Here is a 22,566-nt window from a genome sequence, read left to right as displayed (position 1 = left end):
GCATCAACAGGTAGACAATAACAAACATGCATTACACACTGTTACTAGTAAATGCAAGATCACAGAGGAAAAGTGTCTATTCACAATAACGTGTGTTCACTTTAAGTTCGATTTCAGTATTTTGCAGTACGGTAAAACGATAATCATATTCGACTTCGACTTATATATACTCGTATAATAAAGAATTATTACTTTGACTTTTCAAGACTTGTCTCTTTGTTTCAATTATATCATATTTACATCTTACACATGTAGAAATATTCAAAAGAAAGTACAAGCAATTCCATTCGTTAATCAGCTACACAAAAAGGACATTTCAATCAACATAGGGTAGTCAAAGTTCCAAAGTCTTAACGACATCAGCCAATCCTCTGGTAGGACAAAATGGCATTAAATGAGATGTGATATGTAGTTTTATTATACTAATACGATTTTATATATTCGTTATTAATGATATAATATATATGGATTGTATATTTTATATACATCGGTACGGTATCCGGTATTTCTTTTTATAAATCAATAGAATGCATAAAAAATATAGCAATATCGAAACTGCGGTACCGAAAATTTCTGTTTCGGTATATGGTAATTCAATATCTACCAAAGTATGCACACTAGGGTCTACAAGCCTACATGTGTATCATGCATTCACTAACTGACATCTCATTTGGTGCCCTCTACGGTAATCACAATGATGCAAGCTTTGTTCTGAGTAAAAAATCCATCGTAAGCAAGGAAACAATACAGTGGACATATTGAGCATGATGTTTGGTTTGCAGGTAAGTCTATCTCAGTAAATAAGCTTTTCCAATGCTTTGTATGTTGAAGCACACATCGTTGAAGTTATTATCAATCATGAATGTTACTGCTCCCACTTTGATTACATTTTCTCTTGCTCATTTACCATGAACAAATCTTTTATGGTTAACAGTCTTCACACTTTCCCAAACTTACTGCCTGAATTCAAATTTTCTACTTGCTCTCTGCACATTTTATTGGCTATACATGTAAAATTCTAATAGAGAGGTGAGCATTTAATTCTTCACTTTTTTGTTTAAATCTCAAAGGTATAGGGTTCAATTTGGAACAGTTATTTTAATCTTCTTCTTCCAATTCTAAGAAAGTTTTTGTTGATCAAGACATGGTAAACCTGCCCTTTCTCTATGGCTGAACTTTGGAATAATATCATAAAGGACCATAGTCCAGAAGCCCAGTTGACAAAAAAAGAAACTCTGTTTGGGTACTTACACCAAACTAGTAATGACAAGGGACAAAGGAAGTAACAAGTAAAAAACTAATAAGGATGTGCCATACAGCCTCAAATGTATCTTCCTAAGTAGAACATCAGAAAACTTTCTGAAAAGCCATTATGAAGCAGCATGCCTATTAGTATAACAATATCCACCAAATGCATGTCAAAAGTTGCTTTACAGTTGAATGTCAAAAGCAAGATCACACAGAAAGGAGTGTCTATCCACACCACTGTCCTGTGCATCAACTTAGTCATCCTTTTTCAGTTTCAACTTTGCTTCGACATCGCCACTGTAAGGAGCTACGTGGTATGCATATTGCTGCAGAACAGAAAAGAAAACCATCTCCACGCAAATTAAAACATTCTGAATGGCTTCCTGAAGGTGCTCCACATCCAACCAAAAATGGTGAGGTTTGATAACGCCCAACGCAACTAGAATTTTAACCACCAACCCCTGCAAAAGACCGAGATGAATAGTTTATTGCATAAGTGATGCTGAAAACATATTTCAGTCAAGCAAAACATCAAACGGAAAGAGGCTTCCTTACAGAAACAACACAATAAAGAACAAATACCACCTTTTCGAGAAGTTGAAAGAACTTTAATAGTAATGGCATGCAAGTAAAGAGGGTGTTAACAGGATTCAACTTTTTAATGGTGTAGTTTTTGTATCGTTTACTTGATGACTTGCTTGCTAGCAGGACTCCTTTTTTTTTTTTTTTGATAAACTAGAAATACCCAGAGCCACTGGCTCATGATTTTGATACTCAGTGGATAATGGATCCGCCCTCACACAATGGGTATCCAGCAATCAAACTTCAGAGGAGATGACTGGTAAAAGAGTAAACAGTTATCTACTCCTAATGACGTAACCTTTTAGAGGAGGGTGGAGGCAGACATGTTAAAGACCTTTAATTCTCAATTGTTTGAACAGATAAAATGTGACAGCCCAATCCCAGAACCCTTCAGCGTGCCTTATAAACCCAAAAACTTCCAAGGCATTTCAACATCTTGTTGTCGAAATAATGAAACCAAGTCCTCTATATAGAAAACATTTTCCCAAGCTACAGATAAACCTAAAAGTACATAGATGGTACAGTGTCCCTTGTTGTGTTTTGGTTCCATTACTGGGTTGCACACGCATAAAGAGGATAGCAGTAGAAGGTTTGGCATGAGGCGAAACCAAATGAAGGTGCTCCCAGCTAATAAGCAAACTCTATGCCCGTTACCCATCCCACTCCCACATCACAAAGACACAGAATGAGGAAACAGCATTGGAGGAAGTATTCAAATAAAAAAATGCACAAACTTCCACGTAGGTAAAACAAAATCTGAAATTAGTCAAAGTCCTTCGATATATAGCTGGTAAGAGAAGTCCTTTGATGGGTTTGGCTCCATTGCATATGGTTTCAATACATACAACTACAATGAGTAATAGAAAGCTTGCGAATAAAGCAAATGTATGTCCCCTATCCAACCCCACACGACAAACATGCAATGAAAATAATAGAACTAAAGAAGCTTGATAAGTATTGGTTGTTCATAAACATCTCGCATAAACTTCCTGTAGGCAAATCCAAATCTTTAATACCAGCTAGAATTGCAGTAAACACTAATGTTTTTTCAAGCCTAACATACCAAACAACAAAGAAAATAACCTTCTCAAAAAAACTCTTTCCAGGCATATCCTAACAACGTCCCTTGGAAGATCATCACGGCCTTGTGGGCTGCTGATCATGTGTATACTTTTAAATGACAGGCAGCTGAGTAAGCTTTCCCGCATCTTGATTAATCCAATGGGCAGTCTATCTGCTATAGTGCATAAGCACATGTACCGGCCCAACTGAGAAAGCAGATAAGCTTTGCACTTTGTACTGCGGATTCGAACCTAGAATCTCCAGCTTGTTACTCTTACACCTCAACCACTCAATCCTGCCCTTGGGACTACGGCTGCTATATCCTTATGCTGCCCCTTTAGATTACAAATATTTTCATCTTTTCTTTCAAATCAAGCTTTTAAAATCGAAAAGCAAAGAAAGCGACAACTGACAGGACCGTAGAACTTAACACAATAAATATCATTAAATAATTTTATAATGCCATTAAAAGATAACTATGATAATCAAATTAAATTTCAATGTTTAGTTGATTAACCGTAAAAAGGAATTAATCTGCAGTAATCAAGTTTATCATTCAATTGCTTCAGCTACTGTACTTAGAAGCTATGTTACTCGGACTCTTCAAAAATGGACACGGGTGCGTGTCGGATCCTCCAAAAGTAGTGCATTTTTGAAGGATCTGACACGGGTGCGGCTACATTTTTGGAGAGTCCGAGCAACATAGCTTAGAAGATAGAAAGATAAGTCCAAAGTGAACATTTCTGCAAAGTGCATCGCTTCACCCACGAGCCAACAACCCCTCGTTTCATAGTAGAAGCAAATGAATCACATATTTCGAAGAAAAAGAACAACAACAACAACCCAGTGAAATCCCACAACGTGGGGTCTGGGGAGGGTAGAGTGTACGCAGACCTTACTCCTACCAAGGTAGGATGGCTGTTTCCGAAAGACCCTCGGCTCACTTCGAAGAAAAAGAAGAAAAAAGTAAATTTAAAAGAAAAATAGACATAGAAGTTGTAGAAGAGGAAGTGTTACAAATTCAAGAAGAAAAGAAGACAACAATGACAATGAATTGATGAAGCATGGGCGACAAATAATCGTAGCAGTCAAATACCAAATGACCCTATTTATTCCCTCCGTTTTCTCTTTTTACCCCGGTTTTTTATTCAAATTCAATAAATCAAGAGAGTTTGTAAAGCGCACATTTCTGCAAAATGCATCTTTGCTCCCACGAGCCAAACAACCCTCCATTCATATTAAATGTAAATAATTAAATAAAAAGTAAATTAAGAAGAAGAATAGAAAGCAAAGTTGTAGAAGAAAAAGCGGTACAAATTCAAGAAAAGAAGACAACAACGAAAATGAATTGATGAAGCGTAGGTGAAGAATAATCTTAGTAGTCGAATACCAAATGAACCTATTTTTTCCCTCACGATCCTACAACATATGGCTCTAACCAACGAAGTGATGGTTTTCAATAACATCACTTTCAAGCATAAAAACCGGTGGCCACCTTATCAAAAAAAAAGGCAAAAAGCTGACGGCTCTTCTTCAAATAAAATATGAGAAATTGCTCTAAAGATTCTAGTGTGTCATATGCTTCTCAGCTAAATTTGCTAGACCCCATCTACTTTTCATATTTAATAAATTCATAATATGCCATCAAAAGATAACCTCCTCCAATACCTGTCTTGTCCCTTTTTTTTTTCCGATTTTCTGCTTCCAATTGTTCTAATTCAGTACGACTTTACAACAACAACAACAACAGCCGCCCAGTGAAATCCCACATCTTGGGGTCTGGGGAGGGTATAATGTACGCAGACCTTACTCCTACCAAGGTAGGATGGCTGTTTCCGAGAGACCCTCGGCTCAATAGAAGCATAAAAAGGGGGTCAGATAAGGTTAAAAGATTTAAAACGATATTGCAATGAAATAATGCAAGCGACACAGTAAAACAGGATAATCAAGGAATTCAAAGCGATATGGAAATGCAAATCACGAAAGCGGCACAGATAAAATAGAGTAATCAAAGTACAGAAAGTAGCAAATAATAACATAAATCAAAGCACAAGAAATTATAATGCGCTAATGCGCCTACTAATAAGTAAAGATAACGAGACTTATATACTAGCCTTCTACCCTAATGTGGGTCCTCCACACCTTCCTATCTAAGGTCATGTCCTCGGTAAGCTGTAACTGCGTCATGTCCTGTCTAATCACCTCTCCCCAATATTTCTTTGGCCTACCCCTACCTCTTCGGAAACCATCCATGGCTAACCTCTCACACCTCCGCACTGGGGCATCTATGTCTCTCCTCTTCACATGCCCAAACCATCTCAGTCGCATTTCCCGCATCTTGTCTTCCACCGAGGCCACTCCCACCTTATCCCGAATAGCCTCATTTCTAATCCTGTCGCTCCTAGTGTGCCCACACATCCATCTCAACATTCTCATCTCGGCAACTTTCATCTTTTGAACGTGAGAGATCTTAACTGGCCAACACTCCGCCCCATACAACATAGCCGGTCTAACCACCACTCTGTAGAACTTGCCCTTCAGTTGTGGTGGCACCTTCTTGTCACATAGCACTCCTGAAGCTAGCCTCCATTTCATCCACCCTACCCCAATACGATGTGTGACATCATCGTCAATCTCCCCGCTGCCTTGCATGATAGACCCAAGGTACTTGAAACTACTTTTCTTTTGGATGGCCTGAGCACCAAGCCTAACTTCCACGCCAACCTCCTGGGGTGTCTCACTGAACTTACACTCTAAGTACTCTGTCTTGGTCCTACTCAGCTTAAATCCTTTAGACTCCAAGGTATGTCTCCAATCCTCCAGCTTAGCGTTAACTCCGCTACGAGTCTCATCGATCAGGACTATGTCGTCCGCGAAAAGCATACACCATGGCACCTCACCTTGAATTTGTCGCGTCAATCTATCCATCACCAAGGCAAATAAAAACGGACTAAGAGCTGATCCTTGATGCAACCCCATCACAACTGGAAAGTGCTCTGAGTCCCCTCCTACTGTCCTTACTCTAGTTTTGGCTTCCTCATACATGTCCTTGATCACCCTAATGTATGCTACAGGTACACCTTTAGCCTCCAAACATCTCCATAGGATTTCTCTTGGAACTTTATCGTAAGCCTTTTCTAGGTCGATGAATACCATATGCAAGTCCCTCTTCCTCTCCCTATACTGCTCCACCAGTCTCCTCACAAGATAAATGGCTTCTGTAGTTGAGCGTCCCGGCATAAATCCGAACTGGTTCTCTGAAATAGACACGCCTCTCCTCACCCTCATCTCCACCACTCTTTCCCACACTTTCATAGTATGGCTTAGTAGCTTGATACCTCTATAGTTTTCGCAACTCTGGACATCCCCCTTGTTTTTGTATAGAGGGATCATTACGCTCGACCTCCATTCTTCGGGCATCGTTGCCGTCTTAAAGATGACATTAAACAACCTAGTCAGCCACTCCAAACCTGCCGAGCTCGCGCTCTTCCAAAATTCCCCAGGGATCTCGTCAGGTCCGGTCGCTCTTCCCCTGCGCATCCTACGGACAGCACCCTTAACCTCCTCAACCTTAATACTCCTGCAATACCCAAAATCGTGACGCCTCCCTGTATGCTCCAAATCTCCCAACACGATGTCTCTCTCCCCTTCTTCATTCAAGAGTTTGTGAAAATATGACTGCCATCTCTGTTTAATGAGAGTCTCCTCTACCAATACTTTTCCATGCTCATCTTTAATGCACTTCACTTGATCCACATCGCGCGCCCTTCTCTCCCGCACCCTGGCTAGCCTGAACAATTTCCTATCCCCGCCTTTCTCTTCTAGTTCAGCATAGAGGCGTTCAAAAGCTGCCGTTTTTGCCGTCGAAACCGCCGACTTCGCCTCCTTCCTCGCTATCTTATAAAGTTCCCTATTCGTCCACATCTCCACCTCATCCTTGCTTTCTATCAGCTTCGTATACGCCATCTTCTTTGCTTCCACCTTCCCTTGCACTTCTCCATTCCACCACCAGTCCCCTCGATGCCGACCACGACTACCTGTCGAGACTCCCAACACTTCCCTTGCTACAACCCTAATACAACTAGCCGTCCTATCCCACATACTGGTCGCATCCCCACTACTATCCCAGGCCCCCATATCCTTCAATTTCTCTTCCATCTCCAGGGCACTAGCCGTGGTCAAACTCCCCCATCTGATCCTAGGTCGATCATCCCCGACCCACTTCTTCCTCGTCATCTTAATCCCTAAATCCATCACCAAGAGCTTATGTCGGGTTGTAAGGTTGTCCCTCGGAATGACCTTACAATCTTTACACAAACCTTTATCATCCTTCCTAAAAAGTAAAAAATCTATCTGAGTCTTAGCCGCCGAACTACGGAAGGTTACCAAGTGCTCTTCCTTCTTTGGAAAACTCGAATTGGCTATCACCAACCCAAAAGCTCTTGCGAAATCCAAAAGTGAAACTCCTCCTCCAACATAGTCATATAAAATGAATATATGTAAAACAAACCCTTGACCAAAATTACAGGAGATGGGTGAGGAATTTTCTTTCGGCCGGGTGGGGGGGAAGATGAGTTGGACCTCTACCTGCCAAAAGCTGAAGAAAACAATCCCTTTGATGCAGATGAACTTTGAAAGTGGTTTGTGTGGCTGCAGTTCCTTTGAAAAAACATGGTAGAAAGCAACCAAGGAGTACATGGCCACTGAGAATGAAATATTGAGAATGATGGTAAACGTCCAGCTGAGCCAACTCGGATATAACCCAAGAATCTGTAACGTGATCATCAAGATAGAGCATGCTGGACGGATGATAACAAACTGCCATGTCCAATGCTTCATAAGTTTCAGTGTCCGGTGATCTAAGTGGGCAGTACGAGGCTACAATTGGCAGAAAGACTATTAGTTGCATCATCACAATTCACCATACCCATACTAATTTATCAATCATTCTAATGAAATAAAGTAAGAAAGGCATAAGCTCAATTGAACAACTGCCAAAATTAGGAAGACAAACTTCAACCTAATTTCTCACATCAGCCACATTATAAGAAAATTTACATAAGCTATCAGTACTTGAACTCCAAGCTTAGACAGCATATCAGTACTTAGACTGGATCTGATAAATAATTTCTTTAGGATTTGCAGTCATAATTATTAATCGGTTACATTAGGCTAATAACTCAAATAACTTGATTAAGTACATTAGGCTAATAACTCAAATAACTTGATTATCTATCTTAGATGACTAGAACCCATGGGCTTCAAAACAAAAAATAAAAGATACTGGGGGATGGAGTTTTCCTTTCACTAAAGGAGGAAAGTGAAATAGTGACTAGATCCAAGCACAATGGTTATCAGATATAAATACATGAATGCATTATTATCTGACACATATATTAAGAGAAAAGGAGAAGCATAAGTATAATCACACCTGAAATAGAGTCATTGGAAAGGAATGATGAATTTCCCTCCCTTTGATTTCATCAGGCACAATGTTTTTGCTGATGGATATATTCAAATAACTATACATCAGGGCCAAAAATTTGGCGATTGCCTGCAAATGAAACAACATCAAATTCTAGAAAACAACCTGGAAACCTTTTTTGCTGTTAATGACACGATATAGCAACTTACCACAGCCTCATAGCATTCTTTAACTGAGTCTAGAAACATGAAAAATGCTTTGCTTCCACGAATATCTAACAAGCCCACAAACGAGTCAATGGCATAAAGGGGGGCCATAACTATAATCATGATTATCGCCTTTTGCTCCTTTGGGTTTTTCCAATAGAAGAGGTGTTGTGACAAGAGCTGTATCGTGAAATGCATTGAAAGCAAAGCAGAAAATCCTGATCCCACCATAGTGAGCTGTGCACTGTCCATACTAGCGAAGTCCATATTTTACCAAGCCTTGCAAGAACACAGAACTCTTCCTGCATATATATTGGTGTGCACTTATTTTTCAATTATGCGATACTAGTAGGAAGTCGAGCCAGTTTGAAATGTAAATATATTGGCTGGTGCTAAAAACATGCATTGTTAGAGAGCATCTTTCAACTAGAGCAATTTTCAGTGTTGCTAGTTCAAGGGCGATGAGAACGACAAATAAAGTTATCAACTTTATTATAATTAACATGCAACTGTTTAGCAAAATATCAAATTCAAGAAACCTAAGCTTGATATTTGAGCACCAATTTGATTTAAATATCAAAGGGACATATTATCAAAATTCAAAACCAAATCTTTAGTTAAAATACAGATTTTGCATTTCGGGAATCAAAATAAAATGCTTTCTTGAAAAACAAAAAAAACAACCCAAACCAATAATTAGCAAATTGAATCAATACAAAATACCCATATCCTCCAGGTCACCAGAAATTTAAGAAGACGACAAGAAAGTGATACAAAATTAAGATCCAGAGAACTTATTATCATGATGGCACACGAAAAGAAACAAGGAATTAAGCAAACATGACAGTAATCAAAGTTCTAAACAAAGAAATTGAGTGTTACAGGAGAAATTTTGCACTTACAGTGAATCAATCAAGATTAGTGAGTTGGCCGTAGTATTGTGATTCTACTTCTTATAATGTCACCTGCTTTTTAATTTACTGTCTCTCTCTCTACTACTTCATTCAATTTAGGTGTGTAGGATTTTTCAACTTTACTGTGCCCACTTGGCATCAAATATCATTTAAGTACTGATTTGGCCCCGGTTTGGATATGGTTTTTGACTTATGAGATAAAAATTTTAAAAATTTTAGCTCACGACTTTTGATTTATTTTTGTATTTTGATTTAAAAATAAATATTTAAAAATATTTTTTTTATTTTATTTAAATACTATAAAAGTGCTTAAAATTTATTTTGACTTAAGAGCGCTGTCAATCCAAACAGGTTCTTAAATATTGATTTTAAGAATGGAGTATAACTACGCGTGGTTCTGTTTTGTCGTGGCTTTTACCTTGTTACTTTGATTGGATTTGTTTAACTCAAATAAATGGGTGATAATTTTATGATAACCTTAATTTGACTTCAAAAATAAAGTTCCTCAATTTTGACCAATAAATAGTCTTAATATTTTAAGTTAATTGAGTTTTTAGATACCTATTTAATCTTTTACATTACAACTTTTGTTTTCTTACTTTTTTAATATCATAACTTTTTTTATTTTGTTTCTAATCTAAATTATGAGCTTACTTATTGAACAAAAATTATTTTCGAAACGTATAAGTTAATGACGTCCAATAATGAAAAAAAAATGAGCATAATGAAAAAATTTAGATTAAAAACTAATTTGGCCGTATCAATTGTAATAACAATCTAAACTCACATTGTAGCTACACAATTGAGAATAAAAGAGAATGAAGACTTTGTAAAGCATATACTCAGTGCAAATAATATATAAAAAGTATTTATTAAAAGTGTAGGTGGATTTTATGACAAACTCTTAAAATATTATCTATGCATACTTAAATGAATTACAATTGAGAAAAAAATTTCCTTGATGACGATTATAAGTCAAAATTTCTTGTATGAGCTTTTAAAATTCTAGCAAAAAACCTACGTACAAAAATAAAATATCACATAAAATATATAAAGGTGTTACGAAAATGGATAGAAAATGTCAAGGAAAAAATATACATTGTGTAGGATATTAGGGGAAAATTGTCTATTGTGTAAGTTGAAGAGGAGTTTGATTTTTAATGCAAAATTAAGAGATATAAATAATTTTTACCCTAAACAAATTGATAGGACAAAAAACGTGTATATAGTTAGTGTAATTTGACATTTTCTACTAGCTTATGTGTTTCAGACTTTCAGTCTCTATGTCAACGATCACTTACTAGAAAATTACCCATAATTATCTTTTAAATAGTGTAACATTTTTTTGCAAAATCAATTTATAGAAGTTAATTTAACTCAATTGAGTTTGGTTTTAGCGTGATTGATTTTGATTAGGTCAAAATATAATTGGATGTGATAAAGTCAAGATACATGCATTGTCAATCTAATATATATATATATACACATTTCAATATACTTTAATTTGTAGTAGAATGTCAGTTACTAATATTAACAGGTTACATAAGTGTTTGTAATAGAAATTTACCTATAATCGCCTTATAAAAAGATCTTACACTTTCCTTGCATAAAACTTGAACCAATTTTTTTTTTTTTTTTTGGTCAAAATTTAAAACGATATGAATATGTATTCATGCTGACAAAGAAAAAGAGGTAAACATCCTACTATAATGTGTATAATTGCACTGATTGTTACATGGGAAAAATGGCTAGTATCCTAGTATAATGTATAAATTTGCACCGATTGTATTTAAAGAGTTTAACTAATATACACTGCAATTTTTATTTATTTTTACACAATCAGGTAATATGTACCGTCAATAGTCGGTTACCCCTTAATTTGTTACCATCCTATGTTCCTAATTTTTAGTTTCGTTTATTTTCTTCCTCTTTAACACTTCCTCTGTAATTTCCCCTCTCTCTACTCTTGACCCTTCTATAACTCAGAATGACAAGATCTTTAGATCTGCAGAATCAAGTCCTAACACAAGCTTAGTCAAATTTGGCGTTTTAAAAAAAAAATATATATATATGGGGTAGGTGAAGGGCGGATGGGGGAGGGAATTACAAGACGGGAATCGAACCCTCACCAACGAGGTCATAATTAAGGTAGCTTGGTAGAACGCTCATGTTGGGTACTGGATTTTGGTTATAATTTGATGACAAACCATCTTTGGATTAAAGCTTTTTGTTAAGCTTCTATGCGTGTACAATTAAATTAAAGGGATAAACTTATATAAAGAGGAGTATATCTTTTCCAATATGTATTTCTTTTGATGCCGATGTTAATAGAATTGCAGGAATCCCAGAGAATTCGAGTAATTCAATGCTAATACAGGAGTTACCTAGAGATAACTTGAGTTGATTAGCTATAGAAATGGAAGAAAAGAGATGGAATAGAAGTAGAATAGTATTTTTGTATTGTATTTTCATAAATGTCTCTAATAGAATGTATTACAAGTATTTATAGGAAAGGTATCAATGAACTAATAACTGATTACACCACCAAAGGATGTGGTGCAGCGGATGAGGCTTCTCCACCCTTAACTAGAGGTCTCGGGTTCGAGCCCTGGGAATGTTAAAATCCTGGGCAGGGGGCGCTTCCCTTAGAATGGGGCCCTACGCGGCGCGAATCCGAATATAGTCGGACTTCAATGCTGTACCAGACACCGGGTGGGAAGCCACAAAAAAAAAAAAAAAAAAAAAAAAGAACTAACAACTGATTACAACTGTCTACAAGTCATTTGATTGAATTACCCAACTAACTAATGGAAACAGTTAACTAACTTTTGAACTTCAACTACTAAAGGCTGATTCATGCATCAGCCCATTGATGTATACTTTCAGTAAAAGATTCCTACGATTTCAATCAGTCTATCAGCTTTCTTGTATCCAATCTCAACCTCTTCACACATTGCAATGTTTTTATTTAAATCTTATTGATATACAGATCATAATCATAAACATACTCTTTCAACATGAATAAGGGGTCATAACGCTATAACTTTTTCTTCAACAAATGCTGGTTCTTGCTTTAATAGTTTGAAACAATAAATAAATTGTAAAACTGGATGTAATGAAAACAAAGAAGAGATGACGAAATACTTGAATTTTTGGTAAATAAGGTAAAAATTCTAAACAGATTCTGAGAATAAATGTTAATGTAGAGTTCAAGTTGCCTTATATTACTATTTTCCTTATTTAAAAATCAGATATTGAAAAAGTGAAAACATTTGAAATTTACTGGTTATAGGCTTAAAAGTTGCCTGATTGTGTAAAAAAACTTTGCACATTCGGTGGATATTAGTTAAACTCGTATTTAACATAGTATATATACAACCTAAATTCTTTACATACTTGGTCCCCCATTTTCTCTGATTCAATAAAGTGTTATCCAACCGCATAGCTTCTTGAATTTTGACATTTCTCTTGTTTTATATTTTGTAGTCTAGTTCTTGAAATATACTGGGCTTTATCAGTACTAGAGACATCACTTGAATCCAATATTGGTACATAGTCATCATCACCTCTGGGTAAAAAACTAAGAAAGATTCATCATTTTCAATGCCAACACCTACTAAGGACAATATCATCCTTACAACAATTATTGGTCCAGAATAATAACTGGATGTTATAAAGTCAGTGCTCTGTTCTTGTTTGTGACCATCCAGCTGAATTATGGAAAGAAAGAAATTGTTAGTAATAGTTTTGTCTATGGTATTAGTTTTTGAAGGCTATTATTTTGAAAGCGGGGCTTCAATGACAGTAACGTATGATCACAAGGCATTGGTTATTGATGGAAAGAGGAGAATTTTGCAATCAGGTTCAATACATTATCCAAGAACTACCCCTGAAGTGAGTATTATCTTCTTACTTCTTAGATTATACTAACATTACTATATGGCACATTATGTGATATGGTTTTAGGGTGTTTTCTTGTTGAATGTAGATATGGCCAGAGATCATTAGGAAGGCTAAGGAAGGAGGATTGAACGTGATTGAGAGTTATGTTTTCTGGAATTATCATGAACCAGTCAAAGGGGAGGTATGAACTTCTTTCAATTTTGGTAAACAGCTTTAAATACAACTTTTCATTAATAAAAGATTACCTGTGTTGAAGTGTTAACACAAAATCTGATTATTCATTCTTATGATGCTCACGGTTGGTATTTACTGTACTTCAGTTTTGCTTCAAAAGCTTCATATAATATTGGACAGAGATGAGCTTAAATGGAGCGATATGGACAGTGAGGATTCATATAGTTGTTTAGTTTGATGTTTCACTACAAAAGAATCGTTAAGTAGCTAGAAAAGCTTTTCTGATGCATAAACTGTCACTAGGTTCATGTACTTCTTGGTTTATGTTGTTTGCTTTTTCTTTATTGCTGCAAAAAATTGCTAGCTTGCTGCATAGATGATAAGGTTTTCATGGACATTTACATGCTATAGCATGTTTTGTCTTTTTGAGCTTATTATGATACTCTTGCTACTTGCCTTAGCTTTTACGAAATGTGATTTGGATCTAGAATACTCGGTTTCTGGTGCTTCTTCATATTCAAACTTTTATTTTCTCATCTCTGAATGCAGAATATCTATCTATTTAGCAACTCATATAAAGTTGTGTTACCTCATCTGGGACAAAGCGGTTTGTTAGACATATAGAGCAGTGTATAGTAGTCTCGTGACTCGTTGCATATTGCTGTTGTTAAAAATTTCTCCTCTCATTTTCTCCATAAGTAATTATACTTCCAACTACAACAGTACTACTTCAAGGGCAGGTTTGACCTTGTACGGTTTGTGAAGACAGTGCAAGAAGCTGGCCTATACGTGCATCTCCGAATTGGTCCATATGCCTGTGCTGAATGGAACTATGGGTTAGTTCATCAAGGCAAACTCTATTTTTCCCGGTTCATTGAACTGTGATAGTAGCTAAAAACTTGTTATTCTCTAAAGTTGTCAGATTCATTTCATTAACTTATTTGTGCACTTCACGGCAAAGTTTCCATATATAGAAAAAAAGGCAGTGATTCATCTCCACCAGTGGATTAAGGACAGTCATTTTCTTATTTTTATAATGCACATCTTAACAAGGTTTTAAATTTTTTGTTTAATAGCTCCGCTATTTTATCCGAGCAGGGGCTTTCCAATGTGGCTACATTTTATCCCTGGAATACAGTTTCGCACAACCAATGAACCTTTTAAGGAAAGTGTTGACTAGTTTTTTATATTTAGCTTTGGACAGCTATTCACCGTGTCCTCTTTTAGCTTTTCTGTTTTTTCTTTCAAATATTCAGTACTATTATATGTTATTAGTTGAAGAAACCTGTATTGATTTCAATGCAGAATGAAATGAAGCTCTTTCTTGCCAAGATTGTTAATCTTATGAAGGATGAGAACCTCTTTGCTACACAAGGAGGTCCAATTATTCTCGCTCAGGTTGTTTAATCCTCTCTTTTCTTTTTTGATATTTCACCATCACACTCTTTTCCAATTTTTTGATAATGGATATCTTTGTTGTATTTTACATCTTCCTCCTGGATCCTGAATAGTACACTCTTATTAGTTGATAGTTCGCTATCCTCTTTTTCCATTTCTTCTCTTTGCTCTTTTTTGGTGTTAATCAGTGATCTATCCACTTAACAGGTTGAAAATGAGTATGGAAATGTTGAGTGGGCATATGGAGTCAGTGGAGAACTGTATGTAAAATGGGCTGCAGAAACTGCTGTTAGTCTTAATACAACCGTTCCTTGGGTGATGTGTGCGCAAGAAGATGCACCTGATTCAGTTGTAAGTGTTTATGGTATTCATGATGGCATATTCCACCTACTACCTTACTATCCATTCCTCCGCAATCCATACTATTTGCAGTGTGTCAGAAGCATTTTCTTAGCTATTAGTAGGATATTGCTAAACTGCTGTTTAGAATAGATATTATAGTATGTTACAAAGTTCAGGCAGCTCAAGACCTTTTGAACTAAATTTCCTGCTGATGTTAGTTCTGCATAAAATATCTGAGAGTAACTTCCTGGTGATGTTACCATTAATAGTTTTGCTTCTTAAGCCAACAGTCAAAAGAAGGACATTTATAATTTAAGTAATAACTGCAAACATGTTGATTATGCAGATAAATACATGTAATGGATTCTATTGTGATCGCTTTACTCCAAATTCCCCATCCAAGCCAAAGATGTGGACAGAAAACTATGTTGGATGGTAAATCTTCCTCCTTTTTACTATCCTCAGGAACTCTGACTGAGGATAGTAAAATTTCAAGGTGTTGTTTCGTTTGCAGGTTCCTTGCATTTGGTTATCCTGTTCCCTATCGACCTGTTGAAGACTTAGCTTTTGCTGTTGCACGCTTTTTTGAAACTGGTGGTACATTTCAAAATTATTACATGGTAAATGCCTCTTAATTTCCTCATGTTGTTCTTGACTCTTGTTACTTTTGGGATTTAATTCTGCCTTTTCTATTTAGTACTTTGGTGGCACCAATTTTGGTCGAACGGCAGGAGGCCCTCTAGTAGCAACAAGCTACGACTATGATGCCCCCATAGATGAGTATGGTATGACCATGTCATAAAAATAAGAAGCAATTTGATATATACAAGTAGAGCTGTCAATATGGGCTTGGCCCGCGAGGCCGGCCCAACCTAACCCTTTATTTAAGTAGGGTTGGGCTAAGATTTTATAGAAGTGAGGTTCAAAAGCCCAGCCTCTCTTGGCCCGCCGACCTCAAGGGTTGGGCTGACGCCAACCCTTGAGGCCAGAAAATAATAATAATTAATTAATTTAAAAAAAAATATAAGTAAATTAAATAAAAAAATAAATAGTAATGAGAAAAAAGAATGTAATTACTACTAAGTAGTAATTAGAAACTGGAGTAATACTTTTTAGTCGTAAAATTTATATTATGTTTAATTTCTTTTGAAGGTGATCTGAATTAGTGATTAAAAATAATAATTTATATTTGTTCTCTTGAATTTTTTCTTCTATGATATGGATTTGCGCAAGAGTGGATGGTAGAAGATTCTATTTCATATTGCAAAAGTTTCTTCTATTTCATAATGCAAAAGTTTCATGTTCAAATTGTACCAAAAATCACTTAGAAAATGTTATTTCGAAAGAAGAAAAAAGCTTAAAGGGCTAGCCCGTCCTAGCCCACGGCCCTCTTAGGGCTGGGTTGGACTGCCATTTTGCAGGCCCTTCAATTAAAAGAATCAGCCCGTCCTAGCCCATTTAATTCTTTGGCCCTTTCGGACTGGGCTGGGCCAACCCATTTTGACACCTGTAATAAGCATCTCTTGAAGCTGCTTTTTAAGGTTCTCAATCTAATCAAACATACTTGATACAGGTTTCATAAGTCAGCCAAAGTGGGGACACCTGCGCGACTTACACAAGGCGATAAAAGATTGTGAAGAGTATTTGGTCAATGCAGATCCAATTCATTTGTCCTTTGGTCTGGAACTTGAGGTAAACGATACATAGTGATAAACCCGTCAACCGGTTCGGGTAAACCGGTTCAAACTGGTAACCGAACCGGTAAAACCGGAACCGGTTCAACCGGTTCCGGTTTCTATTTTTTTGGAACCGAAATCGGTTAAACCGGTCGAATTAATTTTTTTTTTTTTTTAAATTGTAGCCGTTGGGCTGCTATATATAGTACATATATATAAGTTATAAGTATATATAGTATACATATAACTTAAACACACACACACACACATATATATATATATATATATATATATATATATATATATATATATATATATATATATAACTTATAACTATATATATAGTATGCATATAACTTAAACATATATATATATATATAAGTTATATAACCTAAGTATATTGATATATATAAGTATATTCTTAATATATTTTAGGTATATGTAGTATAACTTAAGCATATAACTTAATATATATATATATATATATATATATATATATACACACGTATATGCTGTATTGCTGACTTGCTGTTAGCCTGTTATTCAGTAAATATATAAACTTTACTTATAAACTTATATAACATATGTAAATATACCTACAATATACTAATAAATACTATAATATATATATACTATACAAAAAACAAAAAAAAAAAGAGGTTTTGGACGTGTTTGAACCGGACCGGTTCCGGTTTCAGGTTTTTAACCGGTAAACCGGAACCGGTGGCCGGTTCCTGTTTTTTAACTGGAAACCGGCCGGTTTGTTAACGGGTTACTGGTCCAGTCCGGTTCAAACCGGTTAACAGGTTTACATAGTGAGATGTCTTCCAGATTTCAGCTGTTTAATAGATTAAAGGTAGATAACACTAAAAATTGAATCTTAACCCAACTTCATTTCTACAAAACGTGAAGAAAATGGACCTGATGCCTAACTCAGCCCTAGTAGCTAGCTAAAAGAGAACATACAAGAAAACTTCAGCTCATACACTTAACCCTGGGATTCTAACACTTCCTGCACAGCTGTGGGCTGGATATATAATTTTTCATCATTAGAGTGATCTGAATTAGCTTTTTGCCAGCCAATGAATATATTCTTTAATGTTGGATAAATGTCACTTGTTCTTTTAATTGTGACACATCAGAAATGTCTGCCAGGCACATGTATACTACAAAACCTCCAATGACTGTGCAGCCTTCCTTGCTAACTATGGTAACAGTTCAGATGCAAATGTTACATTTAATGGGAAGTCATATTTTCTTCCTGCTTGGTCTGTTAGCATTCTTCCAGACTGCAAGAATGTCATATTCAACACGGCGAAGGTACTGCTTTCACATATGTACATTAATTTTTCCTACTCACAATGTCGCGTTTTATCTGTTTGGAGGATCCCCTCTATGATTTGGGTGCTATTATGGCATCGTATGAGCAATGATATATTTCCACGGTTAACCTTTATCTATTATCTGTTCCACTAGAAATGCATAGAATATCCTGATCACCTTGCTTATAACATGAAACTATGAAAAAATAACTCATTCTTAAGAAGCTTTATTGAAGTGTTATTTTACAAAAGTTTTTCCCTTTGCTCATAATGGAGAAAGGTTGTTTCACAAAAAACAACTGGAAGTGCAGAATTTACTCACAACACAGTCACAATTGAAAATTCCATGGAGTCAGATGCTTGGGGCTGGTACAAAGAAAAAGTTGGTATTGGGAATAATAATTCATTTGCAGCATCACACTTACTGGAGCAGATAAATACAACAAAAGATACCAGTGATTTCCTTTGGTATACTACAAGGTAATTAATTAGTTTTCCTTCACTTATCGGTGCTATTTTATATTTCTATACTAAAGAATCTGATTGGGGGATTGATAGTCAGTGAAGATGATAATATTTGGCTTCCCCGAGAAACTAAAGGGCATACCCATATTCTTCATTTGTTAAAATAAATTGATAATCTTGGTAGAGCGGTTTATTTTATTTTGTTAAGATCCCAAGCTTGGTTTCGCTGGTTTAGTAATTTGTCCGATACAATAAGCTCTTTACTTCATTGATGTAATATCCCTACGTTGTTTTTTCTTTCTGTTGCCAGTATAAATGTGGAGGAGAACATTGAGAAGAGAAAAGTAAAAGAATTGCAGTTAATTATTGGAAGCTTAGGACATGCAGCTCTTGTTTTTGTAAACAAGAAATCCGTGGGTAACTATCTCATCTAATTTCTACTTCCTCAACCGTGTTTAATAACTTAGAAATTCCAACGTGATCTTAACAGCAACGTGAAAGTGTACTTTTCTGATAGATTGAGATTTTTGATGAAGCTGTTCATACATGGTATTAGAGCACGTAAAAGTCCTAGTTCACCTATATGATAGATAAAGCTCTGGATGAGGTGGTTCATGCAACTCAACAGAACCAAGAAGAAGACTAATATACCTAATTTTACCTTCAGCATTCCATTAAGACTACATAGAAGTGCTTCTTATATAAGATTATTCTGTGATTTGAGATGGTATCTCAGACACGATTTTGATTTTCTATCCGGAATTGGAATATGGTTCCATTATGAGTGCTAAGACAGCTGACCATTAAATCTCTTTTGTATTCAGCATCTGCAAGCCTCCATGTCTATCATGCATTCACTAACTGACATCTATTTGGTGCCTTCTTCAGGATTTGGCTACGGTAATCACGATGATGCAAGCTTTGTTATAAGTAAAAAGATCCATCTTAAGCAAGGAAACAACACAGTGGACATATTGAGCATGATGGTTGGTTTGCAGGTAAGTCTATCTCAGTAAATAGGCTTTTCCAATACTTTGCATGTGGAAACTCATATTATTGTAGTAGTTATTTCCCATCATGAATATTATTTGCTTGGTTACATTTTTTCGTACTCATTTATTATGTGATTCACCAGAACTATGGGCCGTGGTTTGACATCTCTGGAGCAGGGGTATTTTCTGTTATGTTCAGCGATTTGAAGAATTCCAAGAATTTTTCTTCTACAGGATGGACCTACCAGGTTCTTGATGATTATTTTAACATAAATCTTTTTTATTTTGCCATGCTATCCCGTCTTAATAATTTAACTTTCTTGTTTAAATATGATTTCAGCTTCCTAACTATTATTCTAGAGGTACAAGTAATTCAAATGCCAAAAAGAAAATCTATTTGAGTACTTAAACCAAACTAGGTAATATGATAAGGGACAAAAGAAGTACAAGTGAAAATCTAATAAAGATGCGTGACAGTGCCTCAAAGGTATCTTCTAACAAGAACATTAGAAATATTTTTGAAAAGGCATAATGAAGCAGCATAACATTATCCACAAAATTCATATCAAAAGTACGATGTGATTACATTCAGACTACTTCGAAGTCCAGTACAAACAGTTGTGCTTTACAGGAAGAAAGTCTATAATTTTAGCTTCTGATAACTGAGAGTTCTCCTAACATACTAGCTGAGGTCAGCACATCTGCTGCAACCAAAAGATAGAAAGGGCAATAGTTGAGTTATATTTTGTCAACTGATTGTGGAAATACGTCCTACAATTTCATGGTCATCCTATATTTGCAAAAACAAGCTTACTAAGGACAGAATAGATGTTGATTGCAGGCTTTCTTTTTCTTTTTGCGGATTCTCTTGGGGGTGGAGGGGGTGCTTTATATTCTTCTCTGTAAATTTTGAAAGGTTATGACTTTGTTCTAATAAGATCCTAGGATAACTTGAGCTTTGCTTATTTTTCAGGTAGGACTTGAAGGTGAGTATCTTGGACTTGATAAAGTTAGCCGTGCAAATAGCTCGCTGTGGATTCAGGGGAATTCTGTCCCAATAAATCAGAGTTTGATATGGTACAAGGTGTGTAGAATTGCTTGTATTTCTGGTTCACTAGTCCTTGTGTCAACTGCTTATTATTAGGTACCTTATGAGGAGTAGAGTGATAGTTAATGCCTATGCTGGTGTGTCTCTCCATTCCCCATTTCCCGTTATAGAAGGCAAGGGTGGTCATTAGTTCCTTCTTGTATATGTCCTCAATGCTATTTTTGCCTTTAATCTCTTGCATGTAGCCCCTTTATTTGCAATTAGCATCTGATGAACATAGATAATATGTTACATCTGTTGTATCTTTTGTCTTGATTCTTGATCTCTTATATCCAGGTTAGATTTTCTCCTCCAGAAGGAACAAGTCCTGTATCACTAAATCTCTCCAGTATGGGTAAAGGTCAAGCATGGGTAAATGGGCAGCATGTAGGGAGATACTGGTCGTCTTATCGTTCACCTTCAACTGGTTGTTCCGATAATTGTGACTATAGAGGAGCTTATGATTCATGGAAATGTCTGAAGAAATGTGGTCAACCTGCTCAAGTGTTGTGAGTAGATAGAAGCGGCTAGTGCATTTTACTCTTGATGCCTTGCATTGTCATGATCCTTCTTGCAAATTGATCTGACTAAGTACTAACCATTAAAGCTTCATATAGGTACCATGTACCGCGCAGTTGGTTAAAGCCTGGAAAGAATCTGCTTGTGCTGCATGAAGAGCTTGGCGGTGACCCTTCAAAAATATCTCTCTCTACGAGATCTGGGCAAAAAATTTGTGCTCATGTATCTGAGTCGGATCTTCCACCCGTTGATATTTGGAGGCCAGATGAAGATCGTATATCTCAAGAACCTTCATTGCGACTGAATTGTGAACAAGGATGGACTATTACTGCAGTTAACTTTGCTAGCTTTGGAACTCCTCAAGGAGATTGTGGCGCATTCATTCAAGGGAGTTGTCATTTAGATGTGTTATCAATAGTTCATCAGGTAATATTACTAGCATTTCTTCATTTTTTTTCTGCATCTATTAGTGGTGACCACAGAAATTTCCCATGTACCACTCAAGCATTGTCATTAGAGCTCGAACTAAGCCAATATTATGTAAACCTTATCAGTGAATTGTTAAATACCCCCTTAATTGAGGGAATGAGTTGTAATCTCCTAATATTAACTTGGACAATCCTCCTCTCATGACCTAGAATTTGGGGTTAAGTCCCAGGGTTCATTTTCTTCACATGCCAGATTCAAGCTAGATTTAGGATTGGGTTAAAACCCGAGGTCCATTTCTTCACAAAGAATACATCACCTAACCCTTGGGGGTCGCATAATGGTTTCTATCGGGTTTTTGGGATGCCCATTCCATAGCTTGGATGCTCGGATTCTTTTACACACCTCAATTTTGTTTTAAGTGTCAAAAGTAATCACCATTCTCGTATGTTTGGATCTGAAATTCTTGAATGACTATGCAGGGGTGTTTTGGCAAATCAGGATGTTCCATTCATATCACCATGGCTAAACTCGGTGACCCATGTCCTGGAGTACTAAAAAGCCTGGCTGTCGAAGCTTTCTGCAGTGCTGAATCATAAAATTCTATGGTCCTGGTAGGAGGTGAAATCATTGGATTAGCATGGTAACCTTCTTGTCATTTTTTTCTGTTTCTGGCAATCAAAGGTAAAGGTCTGTATTATAAACCAGAGCCAGCTAGAGTGTGCAACTTGTAATCTATAATACTTCAGTATTCCACTTGTCTGATGATCCAAAAAAGTAATAAATGAAAACCTTTGCCCCCTTTTTTCAGCTATATGTTCATGG

At 36.3% G+C, this 22,566-nt stretch overlaps 2 protein-coding genes across 2 annotated transcripts; one reads left to right on the top strand and one right to left on the bottom strand.

Annotated features, from left to right (window-relative positions):
• Positions 1-1,148: 1,148 nt before the first annotated feature.
• Positions 1,149-9,579, bottom strand: LOC132622492 (uncharacterized). The gene is made up of 5 exons (XM_060337107.1): positions 9,426-9,579; positions 8,527-8,825; positions 8,324-8,446; positions 7,480-7,770; positions 1,149-1,709 (listed from the first exon to the last, which is right to left on the bottom strand). Exons 2-5 carry the CDS (start codon positions 8,788-8,790, stop codon positions 1,503-1,505), a joined length of 885 nt encoding a protein of 294 aa, XP_060193090.1. The 5' UTR covers positions 8,791-8,825; positions 9,426-9,579; the 3' UTR covers positions 1,149-1,502.
• A 3,276-nt stretch (positions 9,580-12,855) lies between these two features.
• Positions 12,856-22,549, top strand: LOC132622493 (beta-galactosidase 8-like). The gene is made up of 19 exons (XM_060337109.1): positions 12,856-13,331; positions 13,426-13,521; positions 14,238-14,350; positions 14,613-14,685; positions 14,820-14,912; positions 15,120-15,263; positions 15,601-15,689; positions 15,769-15,874; positions 15,952-16,039; positions 16,828-16,946; positions 18,086-18,250; positions 18,533-18,732; positions 19,028-19,134; positions 19,606-19,715; positions 19,853-19,957; positions 20,683-20,793; positions 21,094-21,305; positions 21,414-21,741; positions 22,224-22,549. The coding sequence occupies exons 1-19, from the start codon at positions 13,155-13,157 to the stop codon at positions 22,338-22,340; spliced, it is 2,553 nt and encodes an 850-aa protein (XP_060193092.1). The 5' UTR covers positions 12,856-13,154; the 3' UTR covers positions 22,341-22,549.
• The last annotated feature ends 17 nt before the right edge of the window (positions 22,550-22,566 follow it).

The sequence above is a fragment of the Lycium barbarum genome, chromosome 12 (assembly GCF_019175385.1).
Source record: "Lycium barbarum isolate Lr01 chromosome 12, ASM1917538v2, whole genome shotgun sequence".
NCBI lineage: Eukaryota > Viridiplantae > Streptophyta > Magnoliopsida > Solanales > Solanaceae > Lycium > Lycium barbarum.
Note: the sequence above shows the minus strand (reverse complement) of the source record. Positions and strands in the feature narration are given on the sequence as shown.

Bases quoted from the DNA above. Each gene is read 5' to 3' on its own strand.
- LOC132622493 (XM_060337109.1), top strand. From the start codon at position 13,155: ATGGAAAGAAAGAAATTGTTAGTAATAGTTTTGTCTATGGTATTAGTT. The intron at 14,913-15,119 runs GTTGTTTAATCC...TCCACTTAACAG, and splicing joins GTCCAATTATTCTCGCTCAG to GTTGAAAATGAGTATGGAAA. The intron at 21,306-21,413 runs GTGAGTAGATAG...AGCTTCATATAG, and splicing joins GGTCAACCTGCTCAAGTGTT to GTACCATGTACCGCGCAGTT.
- LOC132622492 (XM_060337107.1), bottom strand. From the start codon at position 8,790: ATGGACTTCGCTAGTATGGACAGTGCACAGCTCACTATGGTGGGATCA. The intron at 8,447-8,526 runs GTAAGTTGCTAT...TTTCATTTGCAG, and splicing joins AAGAATGCTATGAGGCTGTG to GCAATCGCCAAATTTTTGGC. The intron at 7,771-8,323 runs GTGTGATTATAC...TGCCAATTGTAG, and splicing joins TTCCAATGACTCTATTTCAG to CCTCGTACTGCCCACTTAGA.